The following is a 24296-nucleotide window of genomic DNA, read 5'->3' on the forward strand; positions in this document are numbered from 1 at the left end:
GTGTGTGTGTGTGTGTGTGTGTGTGTGTGTGTGTGTGTGTGTGTGTGTGTGTGTGTGTGTGTGTGTGTGTGTGTGGAAGACTAAATGGGTTTTCAGTCAGTTGTGTTGTCACACTGGGGAACATTTTTTTAAGGATTATTCTAGTTGGGTCTTATTTTTATAGCTTCACCCAAGTAGACCTAAAAGAAGTAAAATAAGCCAGTTTTTTTGACAACTTAATTCATTTCTATTTCTTTGCAGGATCTTTCTTCATTCCTCTCCCACTTATTTATCATTTATCCTGTAAATCAACCCAATATCACACCAAAGCCTGAAATAATATCAGCAGTCCACTAGACAATAGCTGAGGCCTAAACAGTCAGGTTTTAGGGGGGGGTTTTGGCACCAAAAACCACACAGTTTTAGAAAAGGAACATGGTTTGGGTTGAATGTGACACATTTGGTTAGGTTTAGAGATGAAAACTGCTTGGTTTTGGTGAGGAACAGATCAGTTTAGTTTAGTTTTTTTAAATAAGGAGTTCTATGGAAATAATGTTACGTAGGTCAGCCTCGTACTTACCAACTTATTTAATGTACGTTACGCATGTCAAATATCTTACTTATGTCATTAACTTGCTGACATTACAAAAAGAAAAAAAAAATCAATGTTTAGTTTGGTTTCTAACTCTGGTCGTCCAGGAGAAAATCCTGTTTGCTCTCTTTGCTCTGTCCGACACCCCCAACCTCCTCTTACTCTGCAACCCTGACATGGTATGATCTAGTGGACTGACTCACAAATTGAGAACCACTGGACTAAAATACATGTTTGTCATAAAGTTGTTAAATTAAGCTAATGATCTAATAATAATAATAATAATAATAATAATAATGCGGTAGTATACAATAATATCACCTAACGTTACCATTTTTCTGCCCAATATGTATCTACTTTGATACATGGAGCCCTCAAACTATCAGACATGTCATCTAAGCCACATTATTTGCATGTAAAACTGAATGTGAACACTCCTTTGATGCTGGTAATAAATCTTCATTGTGCAGAGACACTGTGGGCTCAGACACAAGACCGGTTACACCTTTGGATCAAAGTTGGGTCCAAACTGGGGTGCACGTTTACAGGAGAAAAATCTGCTCTCTTTGATCGCCTGATGGCTAATTTTTCTTTTCTCATCGGATGGGAACGTTTAACACGGTGAGTAAAACGTTATAATAAACAGAAATGACAGCCAAACCAACAGAAATAAGATCAGAGTTGAAACAAACTGAAGTTGGACTCATAACATTTGGCCTGCATTCGAACAAATGCTTGATTTCTGAGTTGTTTATGTGCTCCACTGTCCTATAAATCAAATGCCCGAAGGAAATGAGGAGGCTGCTTAGAGCTGCACAACATTCAAACATACTGTGGATGGCTTTGAGACAGTTTGAGTAAGATCTTGGAAAACAAGACAACAAGAATGATCATTAATTTTTTTTTTGGGGGGGGGGGGGTGTAAAGTTTCATTAGCTGTGGCATTGCAGAGTCAGAGGATTGTTAGTGATGTCTGTCTGCACCCGTGCATAACTGCATGTCAAACATCATTGATTTCTTGTTTAATAACTGCAAAAAATTATTTACAATCACTATTAGTACACAGCACCTAGTTGTATATTTGTTTTATCTGTGTTCTCAGATGTTTGGCTATTATTTTTAATCCATACTCAGTTTTGACTTCTTTCTGTGATTCTCCCATTTTCTATCCAGCTACAAAAAAAAAACATCATTACAAAACTATCTGCACTTTATTTATTTATTTTATACACTTTATTAATCCCCGAGGGGAAATTTCTTCACTACAGCAGGGGGGCTCTCAGGGGGGAGATGCTGCAGCAGGCTGCCACTAGCGCGGCGCCAGGTAACCTGACCTGAGGTGCATGTTTTTGGATGATGGGAGGAAGCCGGAGAACCCGGAGAGAACCCACGCAAGCACAGGGAGAACATGCAAACTCCGCACAGAAAGGCCCAGGACCGGATTCTAACCCGGAACCTTTTTTGCTGTGAGGTGACAGTGCACTGCACCACCGTGCCGCCCTTTATGTTTTTATTTCTAAATATTGGCCCAACAAACCAGTCTTGCTCACAGACTATGAAGTGTCTGCTGCGGAATCTCGCTCTGTTTTAGGTCTTTTTTCTCCTCACTATAGATATTGGAGATAAGTGCAGGGGGGGCATAAGTAGATAAGTAGAAAGAAATGTTTCTTTTGACAGCAGTAGAAAACTAATCAGACGTAGGGATCAAACAGTGTTGATCTGAGGTTGATGCAACAAGTGCAAGGCGGAGGCAAAACCAATTGGTATTCACCCGGCCGACCGACCTATCCAGCCAGTCACACTCCACGAGGATCAAATATTCACACTGCCACACATCCGGCTGGGAACGCATGTTCTCACTGCAAGACATCTGTCCTCTGGGGAGAAGGAATGGAACCCCTCCTGACTTTATTTACTCAATAAATAAATATCAATTATATTCAAGGTTAAACTTTAAGTGCGAGTCATTTTCCCAGAATTCAGATACACATCTGGCAAGATGTTCGGGCCCAGCCGAGTGAAACCAACCCCAAACACTTTGAAGACGTATCGAGCCGAGGAACTGGCACGGTTCCAGCGCACCTTGTGTCAGTGTATCAAGAAATGAATCCCCCCACACCCCTTCCTCTCTCCTGACACCACCCTTAAATGTCTCATGTAGCGAGTCTTTGATCGGATCCTCACAGCGGCACTATCTCCTCTGTCACGCGTGCTGCAAAGCGCCTTGGTAAATATTGAATCGTCAAAGTAAATATTGAATCCATGATTGACTGAACAACTCAATCTGAAGATTGAGCTGCTGTGAGGCGCAGATGCTCATAAGGCGGTTGATAGGATTACTAAATAGTGCTCTCTCCTCTCCTTGGGCTCTGCCCCGGCAGGCTGCTGGCAGGGTCATTATTCTAATCTGAATTAAACAATTCAGCACGAGAGGGCCTTGTTGTTTGGGGAAAAAAAAAAAAACTTTAAGAGGCAGATGCGGAGGACCTTGGGCCAAATTCCCTGAACTTTTCTAAACTAACCAGTTTAGGGGTGAATTATTCTGAATAATAGCCACTTCTCTGGCAAATTCAAAAGTTTTCCTGAAAGATATTCCGCTTGCTTTAAAAGGAGAGAGGGCTCTTCAAAGTAGAACCCATTTTCAAGGGGCTGAGCGCAGTTTAAATGGAGATTAGAGGACTTTTTGTACATACAAACTGTTTCCTAAAGGCACTCTGCACTCACGCTTCGAATTACAATCTCCGACAGTTATTGTCACTCCTAGATCTCACTGCAATGAGCCCCACCTCTGCCCTTATCTCTCATTTCACTCCTCTTCCAAGCACTCTGATCACATTGTATATTATCTCTGCACTCACAGAAATATTGTCAGGTCACTGTGGCTCTGACACAAACTCTTTTCAAGGGGAAAAAAAAAAGGATGCTTTTGAAAGAGGCAGATCATTTTATAATCCTCTATCATTTCTTTCATTCCTCATTTCTCCCAGTAACCAACAGTGTCATCACCTATTGGTTTGCTACTTTTCTCATGCTTGCGTGTGGTCGAAATGTTTTATTGGGTCAATGTGCATCACATGATGAAGTTGAACATTGCAGTACTCCTTGCAGTCACTGTGGTGACTTTGCTTCCATGCAGCAATAAACTGTCACCCAGTTGTTTGTGAACTGTCATTCTGAAGCACAAATTCTGCAATTTGTCCATTGCCATCTTGCCATTTTGAAACAAAAGGTGACCATATTTGGAGCTGGGGAGGAGCGAGCGGTGGATCTGATTGGAAACCTGAGGACACTACCTGTAGAGGAGACCTGACTGCACTAATCAAACAGACACGCCCCCAAACATACCGCTTTTCGAGGTCTAATGTCTAATGTGAACATACGTACAAAATATGTTGGGTTTTTTTAAGAGGTGACACAAAACACACAAAACAGAAATCTCAAAACTGTACCCTCAGATTTACTGTAGATTTTGAGGTATCCAGGATTGACTTCTGATGGATTTAAAGGTGTTTCTTTACCTCCTAAGATTAGCTGAAATGATTGATTTTGAAGACTCCCCCATTCTTGCCACGGTAAAAGCATTTAACAAAGCCTTGCCTCACAAACAGAGAGCTCTATCTTCCTGAGACTGTGCGTGAGCGCAAACATAGGGTGCAAATAGAAGTGGGTGTGACCGACTGGTTCAAAGGGCGACGTGGAGAAGAGGCTGCGGCAGGTAATTAGGAGGCGGAATAGATTATTCACAGTTGGGAGTCGACACAGGTTTCAGTTATGGCCGGTCACATCAGCTCATCCCATTTTAAAGTGGATGCCAGTGAGGTCGCAGGAAAGTCCTGCCTGCAAGAAAACTGCATCCATAAGCAGCAACATAAATCCAATAGGAGACAGCAGCTCTGATATGCAGATTATGTCAAATTTGTATGGCAGACATTACAATGCGTTTCTATTTGTACTGTTCTTTGCATGCAATTCACATGCTCAAGTGATTAAATAGATTGTATTCAGTTATATTTATACAGTATATATTAACAGTACATGCACACAATCAAGCCACAACTGCAAATGTAAACATAAAAATAATAGTCTGTTCCAGGCATTTACATGATTACATAATTTGGGAGCTCCCCATTATAATAATAGCCATATTAGCATTATAATAACCCACATTGTTCGACCTGTGCATAATTACAAGCCACACTTCTTTTAAACTGGGGACTCCAAATGGAACATATGTACTGTATTACGGCTGCTCCAGGTATTTAATCAACCAACGGGAGAGACCTCATACATCCTGCAAGCAGCTTTGGTGACAGTGTCATTAAAAGTCAGCCATTAATCCAATGTATTACAGATTCTGCTTGTGTTACATTCAAAGTGTATTCTCTATTTGCATGGGATTTTTTTGGGGGGGAGGGGGGGATTTGGAGAGGTCTGTGTGTGCGTGTGTGTGTGTGTGTGTGTGTGTGTGTGTGTGTGTGTGTGTGTGTGTGTGTGTGTGTGTGTGTGTGTGTGTGTGTGTGTGTGTGTGTGTGTGTGTCCATCAACTCCAGCCATGAAATTCCTCATGTCTGCTGTGAACAGGTGGAAACAGAGATGTAATTTCATGCCAAAAAGGGTGATGAAATTGCACAGTGCCACCTGATCTGCTCACCCATGACAAAAATAGAGATATGAATGTGGGGGAGCAGTTTGGGCACTTGTATAAAACTTTTACAAATATGATATAATGTATTTTCAACCTTAACGCACACTTTATATTTTATACATTCTGGTTTATGGCCATATACCAGTATTAAAACTCCTATACAAAACATTTTCATGAGACTATTAAAGGGAGGTAAAGCATATGTCCTGCATGTATGGACATTATAGCAGGACAGATGCTCTCCATCACGTGCTGCTTTGAGCTTGTAGCCATTCTGAGGGCCCTTTAAAAACTGTATCTGGTGTTACAATCTGAGAAGGGCACCCTGGACTTCATACACGTACTCTGACTTGTGCTACTCAGACATTAAGCTGTGTTCGAACATTTCTTCTGCCCATCAATCAGGTTGCCAGATTTCTAACATTAATGTTAGCAGAGTTGTTTTCAGAGTGCCTTTGACACAATATCAAACGGGCTCTCTAACAACACATCATGTGAACATGCATGGCTGAGTTGTTCGTTCATCTATTAGACTCGGAGCAGGTTGATCTCTGTTTTTACTTCGTTATAGTTCAGTAAATTAAGTACTATAATTTGGCGATCACTCGAGGCTAAAGATGTTGTCGGCGTTGAATATAAAATCAGTTTGACTCCATGAAATAAAACTGTCAAGACTCCCGAATGCAAACCAGTCTGAATGTCAATCGGTTTAATTGTACAGATGAAATCTCACTTTGTGGCACTTAACCTTGACTGCAAGTCACAGTGCTGCTGATGAAAATGTACCTAAGGCTGTATTGTTAGCAATCCTTGCATGCTTTGTGCTAATTTAAGATAGAGTATAGTAATGTGAAAAAGTACTATTATTTCTAATACTATCAGTCATTAGGTAGGTATTATTACTATTTACTGCGTGGCAGCACCTGGGAACAGCTTCAGTTCATCTGGACCTTTAACCTTTAATATTCATGAAGTTTTACTCTCAAAACATCAGTTAATCGGCTTCAAGAGGAGTTGGACTTAAAATCTGCTTCACTCAGGTTTGATTGACAGCTGCCAACAACTCACAAACTGTTGCCAATTCTTGAATCAGATATTGCTAGATCTCATGTGGTGCTTGTAAGTAAGTGAACTTTACTCTCCTCGAACTATTCGAGGAGAGCACAGAGAGACCCCATCACTCAGACAAATATTTTCAGAGCCTTTTAAGCTTGGAATTTGAAACTGTAAATAGTTGTTTGTATATTTATTAATAAACAGTTAAATAATTGTAGACTGGAGAAAAGAGTTTATTTTGTGATAGATAAAAGCTCTCTGATAAGAAAATGCAGCAGGGTGACATCATCATGCAGATTGCTGCCTTTGCTGCGACCACAGCGTGGTGATGTGCGGCACACAGCTTTGCAAAAAAAAAAAAATCTAGATTTTTTTATTTTTATTTTATTTTTTTATCAGCTGCAGTGAGCTCTGCAAAATGTGTAGATGAAGGATTCAGACTTTGTCTTTAGTTGTTAAAAAGGATCCCCCTCACACAACTTTACTTTCTGAATACTATATTGAACCTACAGTTCCTGAACACTATTGTATTGCACCTAGACTGCAGCAGGGTTTCCCTCCATACAATACCCATTTTACACTTCATTGTGATAAAGGCTAAAGAGTCTGTGTGCAAAACGGTTATTCAGGGTGAATGGCATCTTAGCAGGCAATAATGGTTCTGCGCTGCTGTGTTGTATAATGGCTGTATAGCTGCAGCTGTCGAAATCTCCTCCTGAAGACATCAACGTCTACATTATTATGCTCACTGTATTTCAAACATTAGTTCTTGTTCCCACTTAAAGTGATTTTCATAGTAGATGTTTGCATTACAGCTATCCTAATTTACTGCCAATAATTGATGTTTTTTTTTTTAATACTTCACTTAGTGTAACGGAGTACATCAGTACACGGAGTACAAATTCAAAGCCGTTTCATAAAATACCCTTAGACAATTTAGCCATCTGAGACAATAAAACATACTGTCTGGTTGTGGTCAAGAGGGACATCCATCATTTGAGGTTTCCAGCAGTCATTTTATTCTGATTTAACAGTAAACCAATAAAATGCTACGACCTCAGTTTGTGTACAGAATGTAACTTGAAGAGCCCAGGCATCTGCTCGTGAGATGATTTATCATTTTGTTATGGTTTGCTCTCATTACTCAATCGCAGTGGAGAGGACATGAAAGATAAGCAAAAGCAAAAAGCAAAAGGAAGAACTCCGCAAATCCACAACTGTAATTATGTTACCTGTGTGTCAAGCTTTGCCCAAATCTAAGTTGGTCCAGCTATGATAATGGTGTGTCAATGTTGTCTTCTGGTCTGAAGCTTAAACATCTGTCTATCATGAAAAATGTAACTACACTCTTGTTTGGACGGCAGATGGTGTTGCGATAGCAATTTATTCATGTCTGTGGGAACGATTCAACAAATTGGGTAGCTGCGGACTATTGAGCAAGTCAGGTCACAGTAGAAAGTTGAGACGCTCATAATAAGAGACAGCTTGGAGCAGATAATGGTAAATGTACAGAAGTCATATTTTACTGGGTACAAGGATAGAGAACTTTAAGTTAATTTAAAAATGTCATAGTATTTATTCACAGTATTTACACTACTTTCTGTTAATCAGCATTAAATATAATGGGTCTCATATTATTGATGTGAAAAACACCATTGTGCAACAGATATGCTGCCGCAAGTACTGTACTTAAATTCAAATTTAAGGTATTTGTACTTTACTTGAGTATTTCCACCCACCTATAGTGAAAATCTGACTGCACCATAGGCCTGTCAATCAAACAGACACACCCCCAAACATATCTCTTTTTGGTGCCAAATATCCAATTAATGAGGGAATCCTTTTCAGATTAAATGATATGAAACTAATAAGAAAGAGGGACTTTGGCGAATGACACAATTAGGACTCGTGAAAAAAAATGTATTGACTATTTTATGAATGAAGTTGAATGGGAGACTATGGAGCCAAAGACTTTTTGGAGCCAAACCCTGTGGCCATATTGCAGTTTAAGGTACTTCTTCATTTGTTTACATTTGTAAAAGTTACATCCACTTTTACTGACAACCTGCGTTCCGAATCGCATTCTATTTCTTTTTACTTTTAGTATGTACTGCAGCTACCGTTAAAAAGTATATACTCTTGCATGTAGCATGTATACAATTTGGAAAATAGTACTTCATAGCAATCCATAGCACGACATTTGTTGTAAAAAGAAAAAGGATGCGGTTTGGAACGAGTACGCTTCCTTTTAATACCTCTTCTTCTTCTTCCTTTTGTGGGCAGAGCATGAGCGCCACCAACTGTCTCGGCGGCTCAGTTGATGTGACGTAACTTCCGCTGAACAAAGGATTGTGGGTCAGAACAGACCGGAATACGGCCGGATGTAGTAGGACATCCTGGTACTTTTGGCATCCTGTGTTTAACATACTAAGGATTGGGACATACTAAGCCTTTTTTTTGGCACATTAGATAGTAAGGTAGTATGGATATTGGAACGCTGGGACAGTCTATGGTTGTGGCTCTAGTTGCCAGGAGCTAGCAGGCTTCATTTGGTAAAATTCTGTAATTTGCTGAATAATTGAAGAACAGGCCTGTGTCACAGCTTGTGACAACTGTTATGAAGTGTAAAGTTTGATATTTATTTATCAATGTTCATAAGTTCGTTTAATTATTTGTTTTCCTCTATTTGTTGGTTCACATACTTTATTCATGATGTCTTATTCACTTTGAGGCTCTACACACTCATTCTCCTCGACCCCAAATTATTTCCAAAATGACCCCCCTCACCCTCCTCCCGTACCTATATTTGCCATCTCAGGCACGGTGGCGCTGTAGGGGCCTTCGTCAAAGATGGGCGGGTTGTCATTGATGTCCTGCACCCGAATTATGAACTGTGACGAGGGTTCCAGGGCACGGTCAGTCTGCCTGTCGGTGGCCGTGGCGATGAGACGGTACTCGTCCTTCTCCTCACGGTCCAGTGGCTTCGTGACGTGGATGTTACCCGTTTTCTCGTCTATCACAAAGACCGAGCCGGCCCCCTCGCCTCGCAGGACATATTTTGTGCGTCCATCATTCCTGTCCATATCAGTGTGGAGCTATAGGTGAGAGAGGACAGATAGAGGAGCAAAAAAAAAAAGGGAAGGGAAGGGAAGGGAAGGGAAGGGAAGGGAAGGGAAGGGAAGGAAGGGAAGGGAAGGGAAGGGAAGGGAAGGGAAGGGAAGGGAAGGGAAGGGAAGGGAAGGGAAGGGAAGGGAAGGGAAGGGAAGGGAAGGGAAGGGAAGGGAAGGGAAGGGAAGGGAAGGGAAGGGAAAAAAAAAAAAAAAAAAGGGAAGGGAAGGGAAGGAAGGCAAAATGGAGGAGGGAAATGGGTAGAAATAGGAAGCGGAGGGTTGTGAGAAGTAAGACAGGAATGTAAAAGGTGGGGAAGAAAGACAAGAGTAAACAGCCGTTAAAAATTAAGTTTGTTTTCTCGAGACAGGCAGTGAAAACAAAACAAGCAGATTATCCTCTGCATGGCTCGCGGATATAATACATTTAAACAGAAGCAAAGAAAAGAAGTACGCACAATACCTTCCTCTCTCTCTCACACACACACACACACACACACACACACACACACACACACACACACACACACACACACACACACACACACACACACACACACACACACACACACACACACACACACACACACACACACACACTCTTTTCTGCTATTGTATTGCTCCATCTTTCTATTCCTGCAGTATGAGCAGTTATGAACCTGGATCGCCTTAATCTCAAAGATATCCATAACACATGCTCTCCTGCTCCCACTTAAAGCCCCCATTCAGGTCCGAGCAGCTGTGGACAGCGAGAGTTTACTAGTCTGTGCACATGCAGCGCCCCGGCTATTTAATGAAAGCACAAAATCAAAGGAATAATGAACAGTAGGCCAATCAATTATTCCCTAACTAATAGGTGTGTATGAGTGAGAGTGGAGGGGTGCGTGGCAGTGGGACATGCAGTATTGATCATAGCCCCGTGTTAAGTTTTATTGGATCAGCGCCTGGTGGGATAGCAGAGCAGCAGAGCGACTGGCGTCCTCTCATGCAGGGAGAGGTAATATCAGGGAAGGCTCCACACTGTCCTCCGTCCCCCGTGAGAGAGACGTGCCAGCGGGATGCGGGCAAGCACATCAAGATTCAATCTCATTACCCCTGCACCTACGTGGATCGAATAGCAACTGTGACCAAAAAAGGAGCGCTAAATTAGGCCGCACTGGCAAGAAAGTGTGACATTGTGACTTTAGATGGAGAGGAGGGAGCGGGGAGTCAGCTGGGGAGGGGACGGGGGTTTAGCTCAGAAGAGCATTGTTGCGTGGCAACAGCTAAGCACATTTGCTAAATGAAATGAGAATGGATACTGTGAATCGAAATGTTCATTTACTTTGAGGATCACCATTTTTCAAGGGGGGGGAAATGGCATGGATACGCCAGCTTCCTGGGGGGTAAATGATAAGCACGGATGTTGACGAGCTTGTTTATGGCTAAAAAAATAACTCATAAGTCCAGACTGTCGGGTGAAAATGAAAACTATTTGAACACTATGGCACAAAGTCAAAAGTTAAACAGCACTTCACCTTCAGAGGATCCCTTTATTTTAATGACAATGCAAATTAGAAAATTTAAAAGCACTCTCACCGACATTAGCAGGTGTTGTGTGAGCAGTTTGCACAAACTAGACATGGACTCATCGCTATCCTGTAGGCTTTTCTCTTCATCCATGCAACCTGTAATGTAAACTGGAGGGATTATGTCTGATCAGATGTAACACAGACTAGCCTAAACATCTTCACACCAGCTTGTTTTCTGCCAACTGCAAAATGTGGCCATGTGTCAAAGTGACACCCTACTTGAAGTCTTCTAATTATCAACTATACGATCCAAGTATTTTATTTTTTATTTTTTTTTAAGCAAAGCTTTATAAAATCTCTGTATCTCGCTCCCTCATGGACTGTGAGGCTCTGCTAAGTTTGGACTTCTTGCACTTGCAGCAGTAGCACATAGTGACAAATCTTTAAGGCAGAAAAGAACAGAATGAAAACATACATTTAAACTTTTGAAACAACTCCTAAAGCCAACCAAGTGTCTACCACCCATCCAAATACTTCACGTGAGGCTTAGACCATTTATATGTCAATCAAAATATAGCTTAATACACTACTTTTGTGGCAAGCCCCCATTTGTTTAAATTGCTATTTTGAAGCCTTGACTCTGGCACTGTCGCTATTTAGGTTTCTTTTGGAGCCAGAAATGACCATATTTGGTCGAGCTGGGGTATGAATCTGACCAAGAACTTAGGAACCAGATACCTGCCCACCTATACCAGCAGACAAGCTGATTATGATGCAAGCATGCTTTGAAAACGTTCTGACATTTAGATTTGATTTTATAGGGAAAATGGGTTAAGTGTTTCATATTCTGAACTAATTGGCTCAATAATGTGTCATCACAGGACTTTAATATACATTTTTTTCATTTGTATCCATTTTAAAAGCACATCACCGACACTCAGTTAACGGCCCTCTTTCACAGCAGACATTTGGAGTAGTCACAGCAGGGAAAGTGCAGGAGTTACTAAACACATTAAAGATGTCTCTGTTCTATTCGACCGTCTCAGAGATGCCGGGGCAACAGTGAGCCTAAAAGGCCTATTCAAACCCTTTCGTATCCGTCCTGTCCAGCAGTTGTCCCTTGCTCTTCCAACTGTTCCTCAGTCATATCAGCACTTCATAAGTGAGGGTCAATCAAAAAAATTCAGAGACCGCACCATGAACGGTAAGTAGCAACGTGACGTGCATGAAGCCAGTTGAAAGCTATGACCTTCTTGAGTAACTATTCCAAGTTTCGTTGCTTGATCATCATCAGCATGAGTTACACATGTTGGTTCGTGCCCGGCCGGCGTATCTGTGGTTCCTCAGTGGCGAGTGCACACGTCAAATTTTGTCTCAAACTCAGAAAATCAAAAATGGAGACCCTTAAAATGTTTCAGGAAGCCTGTGGTAATGAAGCAATGAGCTGGACGATGTGTTTTGAGTGACATATGCGTCACTATTTAAAGCGTCAGGTACGGAACGCAACCAGGTGGGTTTTCTTTGACATCTGCAGGGTTGCACATCGCAAAACAGGGAAAACATTTAGCGCGAACGACCTTAACTGTGGTCTGATGGCACTTGGGTTCTCTGATATACCTGCTGACAGCGCTTTGAAAAAAACAGTCTCTTGCCCACAACAACTTTGATGTGCACTCTGGTCAAGTTTCAGGTGCATGGAGAAATTGCCGTGCCCCTAGACCAGCGCCGACAAAAAAGTGTGTAACTCTGGTGCTGATGATCAAGCGACAAAACCTGGACTAGTTCCTCATGAATGTTATAGCGTCCCTCTGCTCAGTGCACATCGTGGTGCTACATGGTGTTCACACGCAACAGAACCAGTCAGACTTTTTTGATCGAGTCTCGTATACATCTGCCAGTAAACACCACTCTTCTGCCCGACTGTCTATGTAGTGTCTGCGACTGCACTCTAGAAAATTGTTCCTGACTTTACCTCCCCTTTAGGATCTGCTTGCTGACTGTCCATCTGCTTTTGAAACCACACAACACCTATAACAACTGTAACCAGGCCTGATATTTACAGCCCAATTAAAACCCGCCCATGTAAATTCAATTATGCGATATGTCTAGATTATTTCAGAGATGAACTTCATTGATGCACAGCATCCGCATGGATCCCAGAATCTCCGGTGACCACTTAAGATCAGATTTCACTGCCAAGCTCACGTATGTGTTGGTGCCCCGTCAACAGCTACAGTAATAAAGCAGATAAATGGTCTCTCCATGCTTCTTATGGGCAGCCATGGTACAATATACCAACCCTATTAGAGGCAGTGTTCAGGTCAATTGGCAGGAGCCTCACCTACACTGTATTTAAAAAATGACACAAGGAAATGTACAAAAAGTACAAGTGTAAAAAAACATCCATTAAAAAAAATCTATACTCTGCTAACAATGGGCAAAATCATGGCTCTGGTGCTATCTTATGTCTAAACAAAATTTCACTTCTGTTACAGATTGTTGTTTTTTTTTCCCACCATCACAGTTCAGCAGGGGGACGGACCAAAGCTCACGACACTGCAGTCGATGTGAAGCAACAGCTTTACTTACAGAGAATGGTGCAACTACAGAAAACAATCAGAGAAAGATCAGAGTCCAACATCCGGGAAGGGTCCAAGGAAGAGAAATGCTGTGTTCAAATTGAACTCGTGAGCTCATGGTTACAACATGGGAAATCGTTTGCACCTTATGCTTGGCCTTCATGGAGTTAAGTTGTAAAAAGATTGCTTCTAGGCAACGGCAATGGCGTCCAGAAGCCACAGCGGCTAACAATTTTGCAAGCTAAGGGGGATAACGTAATGCAGGGAAGGCAAAAGCACAGAGGGAAAAGATTAGGTTGCTGGGAAGATCAACATTTTCCTCAGACGTAGGCTATTCTCAGAGTTATGAAGACAAACACTACATGACTAAAATGACAATATATTAGCTTCACATCCTCTGCCATTTCCACAAACATGTCACAACTCATGAACTCGAAGCTTATAGAAAATGTTGAGTTCTGACGTTGTGAATAACGAGGGAGCCGTTCATACGGACTCTTACACTGTAAATACGACCCCATTTGAACGTAGCAAAAAAATACTGACAGAGAGACAGCAGTCCAGGAAAACCAAAGTATGAACTCTAAGCAATGAAACCTTCATGATTCTGCAACTAGTAGTGACAGACTGGAAAGACCGTGTGGGCAGATTGGCAGAGTGGCTGCGGGTGGGGTAGATTGGAGGACTGGGTTCAGGTGGGGTTGGCGTGGCAGGGAGGAGACTGGGACAGAAGGAGAGAGACTAGGGACCTCTGATGAGTGGACAGCAAACTGGATAACAGAAAAGGCAGAAAGACCAAAACCATGACAATCGTTTGCTTTGCTCCATCACCATTGTACCTGTGCAGGTTTACAGGTTTTGGTATTGTAACAGATAGTGTATTATTGCAGCCTGTTTGACAAAAGTTAATTGAAAAGAGTTTCAGGTTTCCTCATCTTCTGCAGAGGCCAGCTGGGGCCAATTGGCCAAAACACCCGGCTGGTCAGGACCACCATGGTAGCCCGGGTCCTCGCTCTCTTTAACGAAGAGCCATTTACAATCAAAGCCTTAACGGCCCTGCAGCTTAACGAGGGGACTTAACGAGCTTCTTAATGAAGCCCCGGCCATCATTACCACAGTGAGTGGTGGCAGCGCTGATTGAAAGCGTTGCTCAGAGTCATTCTGAAGCAGGAGAGCCCCGCCTAAGGAAACCAAATCCATTTAAGGGTGACCTCTCACCCTTATCTGTTCCTCCAAGATTAATAGGAAAGGATAATAAGGAAACACACTTAACCAGATGTAATGGCTATGGATATTTTATGGTTTCAGAAAGTGTTACCGCTCCGGAGTCTTTCAGCCACCTTTCTGTGTGCAAAAATAACTAAACAATGTCATATACAACACAACTGCCTATCACCATTTTTCACATCCGTTTAATGTGAATAATATGACATCTCATAACGGCAGCATTTCATATCCCCTTGATATACCATCAAATATATCAAGAGCCAAACAATATGAAGCTACTGGCCACAAAAGCCAAATTTACTGATGTGTCATCTCTGCTTGGAGAATGATTTCAGCTTGATAAAGCTGCCATTTTCATTTTCTTTGGTGCCTGTTGTGTATGCAACACCCAGCCTCCCCAGACTCCTAAATCTCTTCAATTACTTATATTATCATAAGGTAATATGCTTATACTCATATGCTCAATTTCACATTTTCGCAATAACCATAAATCACAAAGCGAGGAGGAAAAGTACTCTCTGCCAACCTCTAAATCACTTAAATAACTAATATCCAATACACACAATTTCACATTTCTGCCGCACAATAAATCATAAAAACACCAGGAAAATTTGTTTTTTTTTCCACAGCTGTGCATTAGTCTAATGAATGTGGATGTTGTCCTCCACAAGTTCAGTGTGTGTGTGTGTGTGTGTGTGTGTGTGTGTGTGTGTGTGTGTGTGTGTGTGTGTGTGTGTGTGTGTGTGTGTGTGTGTGTGTGTGTGTGCCTGTGTGACTCCAAAACGGAGGTGAGGTTACACTAGCAGGAAAAATTACACAGTGTGGGAAATCATCTGGGAGCACACATGAAATGCCAATAGGCATTCGGCGGCGATGCAGGGCACCACTGAGCCCTGTGATTGGCAGCGGGATCCAATTCCCAGAACACATCAGGGAAAGTATGCAAGGCAGGTGTGAAAATATCCCCCGATCTCCTCTGCAAGCACGTGGATGAGGGGAAGCTATTCATCTTCTGTTTGGTGATTTCAAAAGAGCCAGAGGCCTGTAGGACAAGCACGAGCTCCAGCAGCCAGTCAGATTGTGCAGCAGGGATGGGTGGAGGTAAAGCTTTGGGCTGGGACTGATCCAGCTCTTGTCATATCAACCAGGGAGTGTCAAGCAGGGCAGAGGGGAGAGGGTCAGCCAATCGATTTGGAGCAGGCTCACCGATTCAGAGAGATGTCTGAAGAAACGGGCCGATCAGGGAAAAAACAGCAGGAAAATTAATTTGGGACAGGGCCCATATGAGTTCACAGAGCCCGTTTGAAATGAAACCGTGCCTGGAGAGCCGAACTGAGATATCATTGGTTTTCCTTGAGGGTATGCGTGTGTGTGTTACTATACGTGACAGTTTTAACAACAGGCTCTCCAGGTGTGTGTGTGTGTGTGTGTGTGTGTGTGTGTGTGTGTGTGTGTGTGTGTGTGTGTGTGTGTGTGTGTGTGTGTGTGTGTGTGTGTGTGTGCTGGCCACAGTAACTTTAAAGAAAGTGGTGTAATGACTCTGAGTCTCCCTGTGCCCTGGCTGAACCTCCACTTGGCACAGTTATAGCACAAAGTGGACAAGGAGCCAAAGCGTGACTAAGAATGTGCACGTGTGAGCTGGCAGTGACTGACCGGGAGAAAGAAGAAACAGCTGAGAGCGGGCCAGGAAGTGCGGTGTGGTTAATAGAGCACAGCTCAAAGCTAAGACCAACATCTACCCAGCGACTAATAATTAAAGTCAACAAATCTCTGGGTTGGCTGCGATCAGCTCTGCCATCATCAGATGTCTTTGCTCTCGCTCCCATCTGGGGAGCAATGGATCCCCATCTGGGCCTCAGGAGAGCGAGATATAAAACGCCAGCATGCATTTATAGAAAACAAACACGTTTGTGGACACAGGTTTAGTAGGCCAGCTGGATGTATATACAATTTCTATTTAACAGGTACAGCAATGTGAGAAGTAAGTACACCACATGGAAACTGTTGTCTTTTTAGACATATTTGGACAAGTAAACATTTCATCCTGTTTACGACACTGCCAATAGGAAAAGGTGACACACCTCAACACAGTAACGTCAACTTTCAGAGATGGTCTCACATTATCTTGCACTCTTCTATTAATTCATTCATTTCATCTTAGAATTTGACCAAATTCTATGCATTTTACTTAAAGGTGGAGGACCTTCATGCACATCACTGAGGCAGTAAGTCAAAGTAAAGCGAGATTTATTCACAAAAAAAGGCAGAATCCAAATATAGGTGATGTGAACACTATCGAGCATAACAATCAGGCACCTGAGAGGTGAACAGGTGAAACTTCCTAAAGGGGAAAAAAAAAACGCGGTACAAAAACTAGCAGGACAGTAACCATAGCAGCAAATATAGACATAGCCATGGACACTAAAGGTGGAGGATTCCAAAATAAAATAGGAAGTGACAGCGTTCAAACAGGGCAGTGAAGTGACTTCAAACCACAATACTTCCACAACCAGGTCTTTGGTCTGCACCAAACATGTCTACTGTTACTGCATTCGAACAACTCTATCTTTATCTATCATCTATCTGTCCAGAGCACACCAACATGTGAACACATCACCTTCCAAAATATCTGCAGCTTTAATTATTTTACTCAGAAATTAACGTGTTTTTGTTTCCTCTCTTTAACACACTGATACTTTTTTTTCGAGCAGCAGGAGTGAAAAAAACAAAAAAAACTTTTGTGTTGTGTTCAGGAACAGCTGCAGCTTCGTCAGAGCCTTAATTTGAAAATTCTTCACGCCAGTGGCCCCGCCCCTTCCTCTACAGAGCCAAGATGGCGACCGTTTGGGGTGGAAAGTGCCCAGCGTTGCAGACTTCTTTTTTGGGCTGTTTTGAGTGAGTCATCCTGGTACTTGTTGTGCACTGCATGTTTCTGTACTTGACAGTGTGAATGCACTTACTCACTCAAAATAGTGTACAAGTACGCCATTTGGAACAAAGCACTGGTCTGGTGTTTGACTGCATGTTCACTGGCAAATTGTAGTTTTGCTTTAATCATCGTTTTGCTCAGTAAAGGCTTTTTCCTGGCACGCCCCCCATGCGGGTCGAATTTGAGTGATCTGTTTTTGATGGTAGACGCCTGGAGCAGCTGCAGATCCTGTGATGAAATTGAAATCAAAGAGTCTGAGGTGTAATTCTGACTTTTTATTTATTTCATTTTTGAAAATGACTACAAAATGTCAATTTTATATATCATTTGTTTAAGTATATATCATCTTTATTAATATCCACTTTTTTAAAAGAGAAGTTTTAAAGTTTGTTCAAATAAAAAAAGTCAAGAATTTCTATGGGGCGCATTTTTTCACGAGTATGTGTAACATGTAAGCAACTATATGAAAAAAACCCAGCATTGGTAAAGAAGCTGAAGCCTGTATTTAACTTTTTTTTAATGATCAAAGCCTTCTTTATGACATAACCCATTAAAATTTGTAGATCACCATTACCTAAATCATTAATAATGATGAATGATGTATTATGATCGGACGACAACAGATCAGATCAAACATGTTACAGTCCGTCATAATTCGCCAAACAAATGCTTGATGTATTGTTGTATAACCAGGCATTACTAATGCTAAAGATAAGTCATAAAGTAACACAAGTGGTGCTACACATGATAGTCAAACTATTGTAAAAAGAAAACAAAGGCAAACAGTAAAAATGACCAAAGTTGTTTACTGTAAACATCCATCACAGTTTACAGATCGACTGCATGATTCAACTTTAACAGCCTGTACCTACAGTTCAGTGGAATGAGAGGTCATTACCAACATGCGCACGCAAATACAATTTCACCTCCAAATAAAGTGGATTAGATCATTTGGCTAAAATGTTGACTTGTTTACATCCGGTTACATCATCTGGCTGTTTGTTTGTTCCCCCTCATCAGACTCTCAGCGATTATTTTGTGAGTATAATGTTATCATAACCGAACAATAAAAACAAGACCTGTTATAATTATCCTTAACTGGAAGCCACAATTCCAATAAAGCCAACAACTGTCATGATGTGAAAACACCCCCTGCTGAGTTCAAACACACCAGTATATCCCCATAAAACAACCACAGCCATAACACGTATGCAAATAGCGTTTCATCCATGTGTGACACACAAGTGCATGCAAATGTATGCGCTCTCATTCAGCTGCACCGCTCTAATCAATGCAGGCGCACATTACAAACACACCTTCCAATTATGCGGAGGCACTCGAACATAAACCCCCCACAGGAACAGAAGCAGCAAACAGCCAGCCTCCGAGGAGCACTTGTGACTTTACAAGACAGACCTTCATACTGTGACAAGTTTCAAATTCCGTCTGAACTTTCAGTCAATCCCGTTCTCGTGGCGCATGCAGGGAGAGGAAACTCCTGTTTGTTCTGCGCTCGCAGTGAAATGTCAGACGTTATGTTGTCTTCTCTCGCTCCCCGTCTGTTTCTCTTACAGCAAGACGTGGCTTAAATGCATCATGAGGGGCGGCAGTTAATTGTTTAGCATTGATCCACCATCGATTTGGCATTGAAGTTTGGTTAGCGTCGATTGCCTCTTTAATTCAGTTGTGGTGTGGACATGTTGCCCTGTCCTCGTTTGATCTAATTCAGTCTGTCTCTGGCGGGCTTGCTGTGTGGCCTCTAGCGCGCGTGCGCACACACACACACACACACAACACACACACACAACACACACAGGCAGAATTCAAACACTCTCAATCACACACACTTCCTCCCACTCGCAGTTCCTAATAGAACATTCATTATTCATCATTATTAGACTTTTCCTTTAGCACCATAAGCTGTTCAGTGCATCTCGGCACTGTTCTCTTCCTCCGCAATACATTATTCAGAACAAAACTGTGCTTTTAGCCCCGGAGTATGCAAATCCCACTTTTGATTATCATAATCAGCTGATGTATGAGAGGCAGTGTGTGTGTGTGTGTGTGTGTGTGGCGGCTGGTCCAGATGACTGTTTGTGTTTTATTGCTTCAGTGCCCCACTCTGGTGGTGTATACTTCGCATCATATTTTTAGCTGAGGGAGACGAGCTTGCAAAAGGCCACTGGAGGCTTAACTCAACGCTGTACATTTAAAGGGCAAATCGCCCACATATATGCCACCGCGTGCCGCTGCCAAGAGGAATGGCGTTTGCCATTGGGAGCCAATTGTCTGTTTGTTTGTGCGTGTATATGTTTAAAGGGTGGAAAGGGAAATCTAAGCTTTGTCTATTATCTTTTCCTTTACTTTGATCGTGGCGTTGCGTTTTTGTGTGATTGTAAACAGATAATAATATGTAAATAGCCAATGTACGATATACAATACATTTATTTATACTATACAGCATACAGGGATGTAGGGTAGCAGAATATATGTGGTGTCTTTACGCGTTATCCCACAGACTTGCTCTATATAATATTACATGAAGTATGGAGTGCACAGAATATATCGTATGCTTTATTAATACTGTGTCGCTGTGGTTGAATTATCTCAGCATGTGTGTTTTCACTGAGACGCCTCTCAGAATGCATTAAAAATAAATTAACCTCCATACCAGAAGAGTCCCTCCTCTGCTGCACTTCTCTCATCTTCCTCCTATCCTCAATTTTTGTTTTTATGTTATATGTACCAGCCGCAACTCTATTAAGTACTTAGTGTAAAGAGATTATGCTTTCAGAAAGAACAAAACCATCAGGTGTTTACATTAAATTGATCACAGTGACCTTGGACGTTTTGATGAGAAGTCCGGGTCCGTTATTACGCTACATACATGCATGGGATGGGTAGCGTTGGTCCAACAAAAGAGATTGCAACACCAGAGAGAGCAAATTAGCAAATTCGGCTTCCCATTTTCAGCCTCTAACTGCTGTATGTGGTTACGGTTGTAGAAGACAACAGCTCTCAAAACTTCACAAAAGTAGTTACGATTATGGAAACATGGTTTGAGTTTTTATTCTAACTCAAAACATCTCCCTTTAGAACCAAGTTGGTTTTGTACACACATTTACACAAATGTAGACAAAACTGACAAAATATATTCAACAATAATTTGTAACAGTTTTGAACAGACAAATGATATTGTCCTGCCAAAGTGTCCGTTTTTTCAGCCATGGATGAGTTATGTATTTTGTTGTTAAATATGGAGGAGTGGAAGCCTATATAAGAGATGTTTGTATGCTTAAAACAAAACACACTACAGCTACAGCTAAAGCTGCTTTCACATATGCACTGCAATCCTGAAATTATCTTGACATTAGCTGGATGAGCTGGAAAATACAAATGTCCGAATCAGTTGGCTCAAACATCAGGCGAGCTTTACCATTTGAACTCCCCAATACAAAGTCTATATAACAGAGTGTAAACAGAGCAGGTCATTGTCTGCACAATTCACATCAAGCAAGTGGGAATGTTGATGATATTTCTATCATGCCTCCACAACACTTCAAGGAGGCGAGAACGCGTCTGACACCAACACTCTCCTGTTGTGTGCTACATGTGTGAAACAACAACTCCGGATATCATCCTGCCTTTATGTAAGAAAAAGACTCATGCTAAACATCAATATGGTAGCATAATACTGTCACAGGTTAATACGAGGACGGAGTCAAACATGACATTTAGGTGGGTTTAAGCAAACAGAAAACTTAACTTACAGTGATCAGTTTAAAATAGAGTCCTGGCAGGTGAACACAATATAAAGGCAAAAGTCCAATTAGGGTACAACGACAACAATATATTGATGAGGAAACAGAACTCCAGGAAAACTACACTGAAAGCTCCGAGCGACAAAGACTGATGAATTGGCAGACTACAAGTGACAGACAGTAAAGCTAATGAGTAGCTGATTGCAGGGTGGCTGCAGGTGAGACTGATTGGGAAAGCGGCAGCAGGTGAGGTGGGCGGGGCAAGAGGGAGACCAGGCATGGAGAGAGAGAGAGAGAGAGATTGGGGACTGACTGGAGGGAGGGACACAGGTAACAAATGGGAGGCAAAAAGACAAAAACCATGGATGTTTTCCACAAGACATACTTCCCTTAGTACACTCATATATAATCCTCTTACATGTTATTACACCAACTCGTGTAGGAGGCTACTTGAACTTCATGCCAGCTTTTATTATTTTACCTCGAAATGAATGTGTTTGTGTGGCCTCTGTTTAACACACACAATAAACATACTGATGGCTTTGATCCAAGAGCAGTATGGTGGCACTTAAACTCTTTTGTGTAGCATTCAGCAGCAGCTGTTGCCACAGTTTCACTCCCTTTCCGCTACGTAGCCAAGACGACCACCGTTGAGTGTGGAAAGTGTTCATCGTTTCACACTCAATCTTCAGACTGTGTTAAGTGCATCATCTGGGCACTTATAGTGCACTGCATGACTCACTACTTGACGGTGTGAACACGCTTATGCACTCACAATAGTGATTGTTAGTACGTAAGTACACAATTTGAAACACACGTTACCATGGCTACCAACACAAAAACTACAGTCTTCGTTTACTTTGTTTACAGCTGCTTTACAGTTTTCAAGTGTACTTTACCACAACTGCAAAAGATCCATTTTTTTCTGTCTTACAATAAACATTTTAATACAAGGCTCACAGCGCTGCTTGACCAACTGTCGACTGCTTTGGCACACGATGATAGGGATTTATTTAATTTCATTTAAAAATATATTTTATTTAAAAATAAACTGCCTGAGGTAAACTGATGACCCAACAACCTAATTTACAACAGCATTCATGTTAACATGGGAGTGCTCCACACTGAGCTCCACAGCAGATTTCAGAGGGTTTTTAATGGGGAATGCCTGTATATTAATAATGTGGTAATATTATGATTTAATTCAGCAACAGCAGGAGGTCCATAACAGGTGACCTGTCTCTCTACGTTCCCTGCCTCCTTTTCTTTCCTCCTTCTCTCTCCCTCTCTCTCTCTCTCTCCATCATGTGACATCTCCTCCTCCTCCTCCTCTGCCTGCTCTGCCCTCCTCTCTTGCCCTCAGCTCCCTGACTCACGGGCTCCTACAGGGCCACAAGGAGAAGCGGAGCGTACAGTCTGGGCCAAAGCATTAAATATTAGCTCAAGGTCACGGTCACAGAGCTCACGCTGGGCTATGCATAACCATGAATTCAACCCCTGCGCAGCCTCCTCACTTCACACGTGCCCTACATGTCACATTACCGCACACTGGCTCGACACTTTAACACTTGATGTGTTTTGCACCGCTGACTCGGCTAACCTTAAAGGGTTAATAACCTACAGCAATGAACCAATTGGCGTTTTATTTTGTATTAAGGTTTTACATTTCTGTAGAAAATTTCCAGGGTTATCTACAAATGCATTTTTAGATTAAGTCGAAAATGGTGTAGATGTATTCTAAGAGGTTCATATACTCTCAGAGATAAAATACTGACATCTGGGAGAAAGATGCTTTAAATTCAGATACTGGCTTTGCTGATTTGTTCGACATTATCCCGAGATGAAACTGGGGCTGTAAAGAGAGAAGGGAGATTGGAAGTAAAGGAGAGAAAAGGCAGGCTGGGTTCCCTTTGAATTCCATCTTTAATAGACTCCTCATTTTTTCCTCTTCTTTCCCCCCCTCGTAGCCTTGTTCCTTCAGTCATCCCGTCTATTATTTTCTCTATGTGATCCTGCACCCACTCGGCACAGAGACACATTTAAATGCGGCCTCCACGGGGTCTTACAATGAAATGGTATTTAACTGCTTTCTCTCTTTCTGTCACCCCCTTCTTTCTTGTATTTTTTTTTTCCTCTGCAGAAACCTTGCACTGATGCCCTGTATTCCCGGGCTGTCTCTTTTCATAACCCTCTCCTCGTCTGTCCGGTCTGTCTTTCGACGACTCGCTCCGGGCCCTCGGCGGGCTGTGAGGTCAGCTTTAGAAACGTGTGTGATCTCTCAGTCCTTCCTCTCCTCTTTTTCCTTTAACTGTCTCACATTCTTCCCTTCTGCCAGTTGTAAGCCATTAACCTTTCCTCATTTTCCATCACTCATTTTTTTTTATCGCCTCTGCTTTGTATGTCCACATGCCATTAACAGCTGCCCCACTGAGTCATACGTCCCCTCTCTGATTTAACCCCATCTCTCCTTTCTTTTCTCTTCCACATCATCCCGTCTTTGTCCTGCGTAGTAGTCTCTCCCTCCCCTGCCTTATTATCTCCTCCCTCCTTCTTACACTGTAGTCACTATCTAATTGCCGTCTCACCCCTGCTGTGCTCGGACCCGGAGGCTAAATGATTTCTACAGGGAGTGTAAGAGCGGAAGCTCACCAAAACACGGAGCTGTTTACAAAAAGAGTCGTCTTTTATATATATATATATATATGTTACTATTGACGAATTTCTTGTCAACTGGTGTGTTTTTACTGCTCCTGTTCGCTCTCCTATTGACACAATCACACACTCTCCTCTCTCCTTTCTTCAGTTTCATAAGGAGCCATTTTATCTGAGTGTTATTTATAACCTTGTAGAATTACAAGGGTTCAGGGTTTTTTGTGATGGTTTTCTGTTCCAACACTGTGGATTTTACCC

General features: G+C 42.1%; 1 protein-coding gene across 3 annotated transcripts in view; it reads right to left on the bottom strand.

Moving 5' to 3' along the window:
* Positions 1-24296, bottom strand: part of LOC138628349 (uncharacterized) — a 148420-nt gene that overhangs the window by 66195 nt on the left and 57929 nt on the right. For all 3 annotated transcript variants that reach the window (XM_069711347.1, XM_069711348.1, XM_069711349.1), the window contains one exon: positions 9073-9367. In XM_069711347.1, the coding sequence (XP_069567448.1) occupies positions 9073-9367 (295 nt within the window). The remainder of the gene's footprint in view (positions 1-9072; positions 9368-24296) is intronic.

This window comes from Brachyistius frenatus, unplaced genomic scaffold, assembly GCF_029030835.1.
Source record: "Brachyistius frenatus isolate BFR_SWC_R1_liver_20210118 unplaced genomic scaffold, ASM2903083v1 Contig_99, whole genome shotgun sequence".
Lineage (NCBI taxonomy): Eukaryota > Metazoa > Chordata > Actinopteri > Embiotocidae > Brachyistius > Brachyistius frenatus.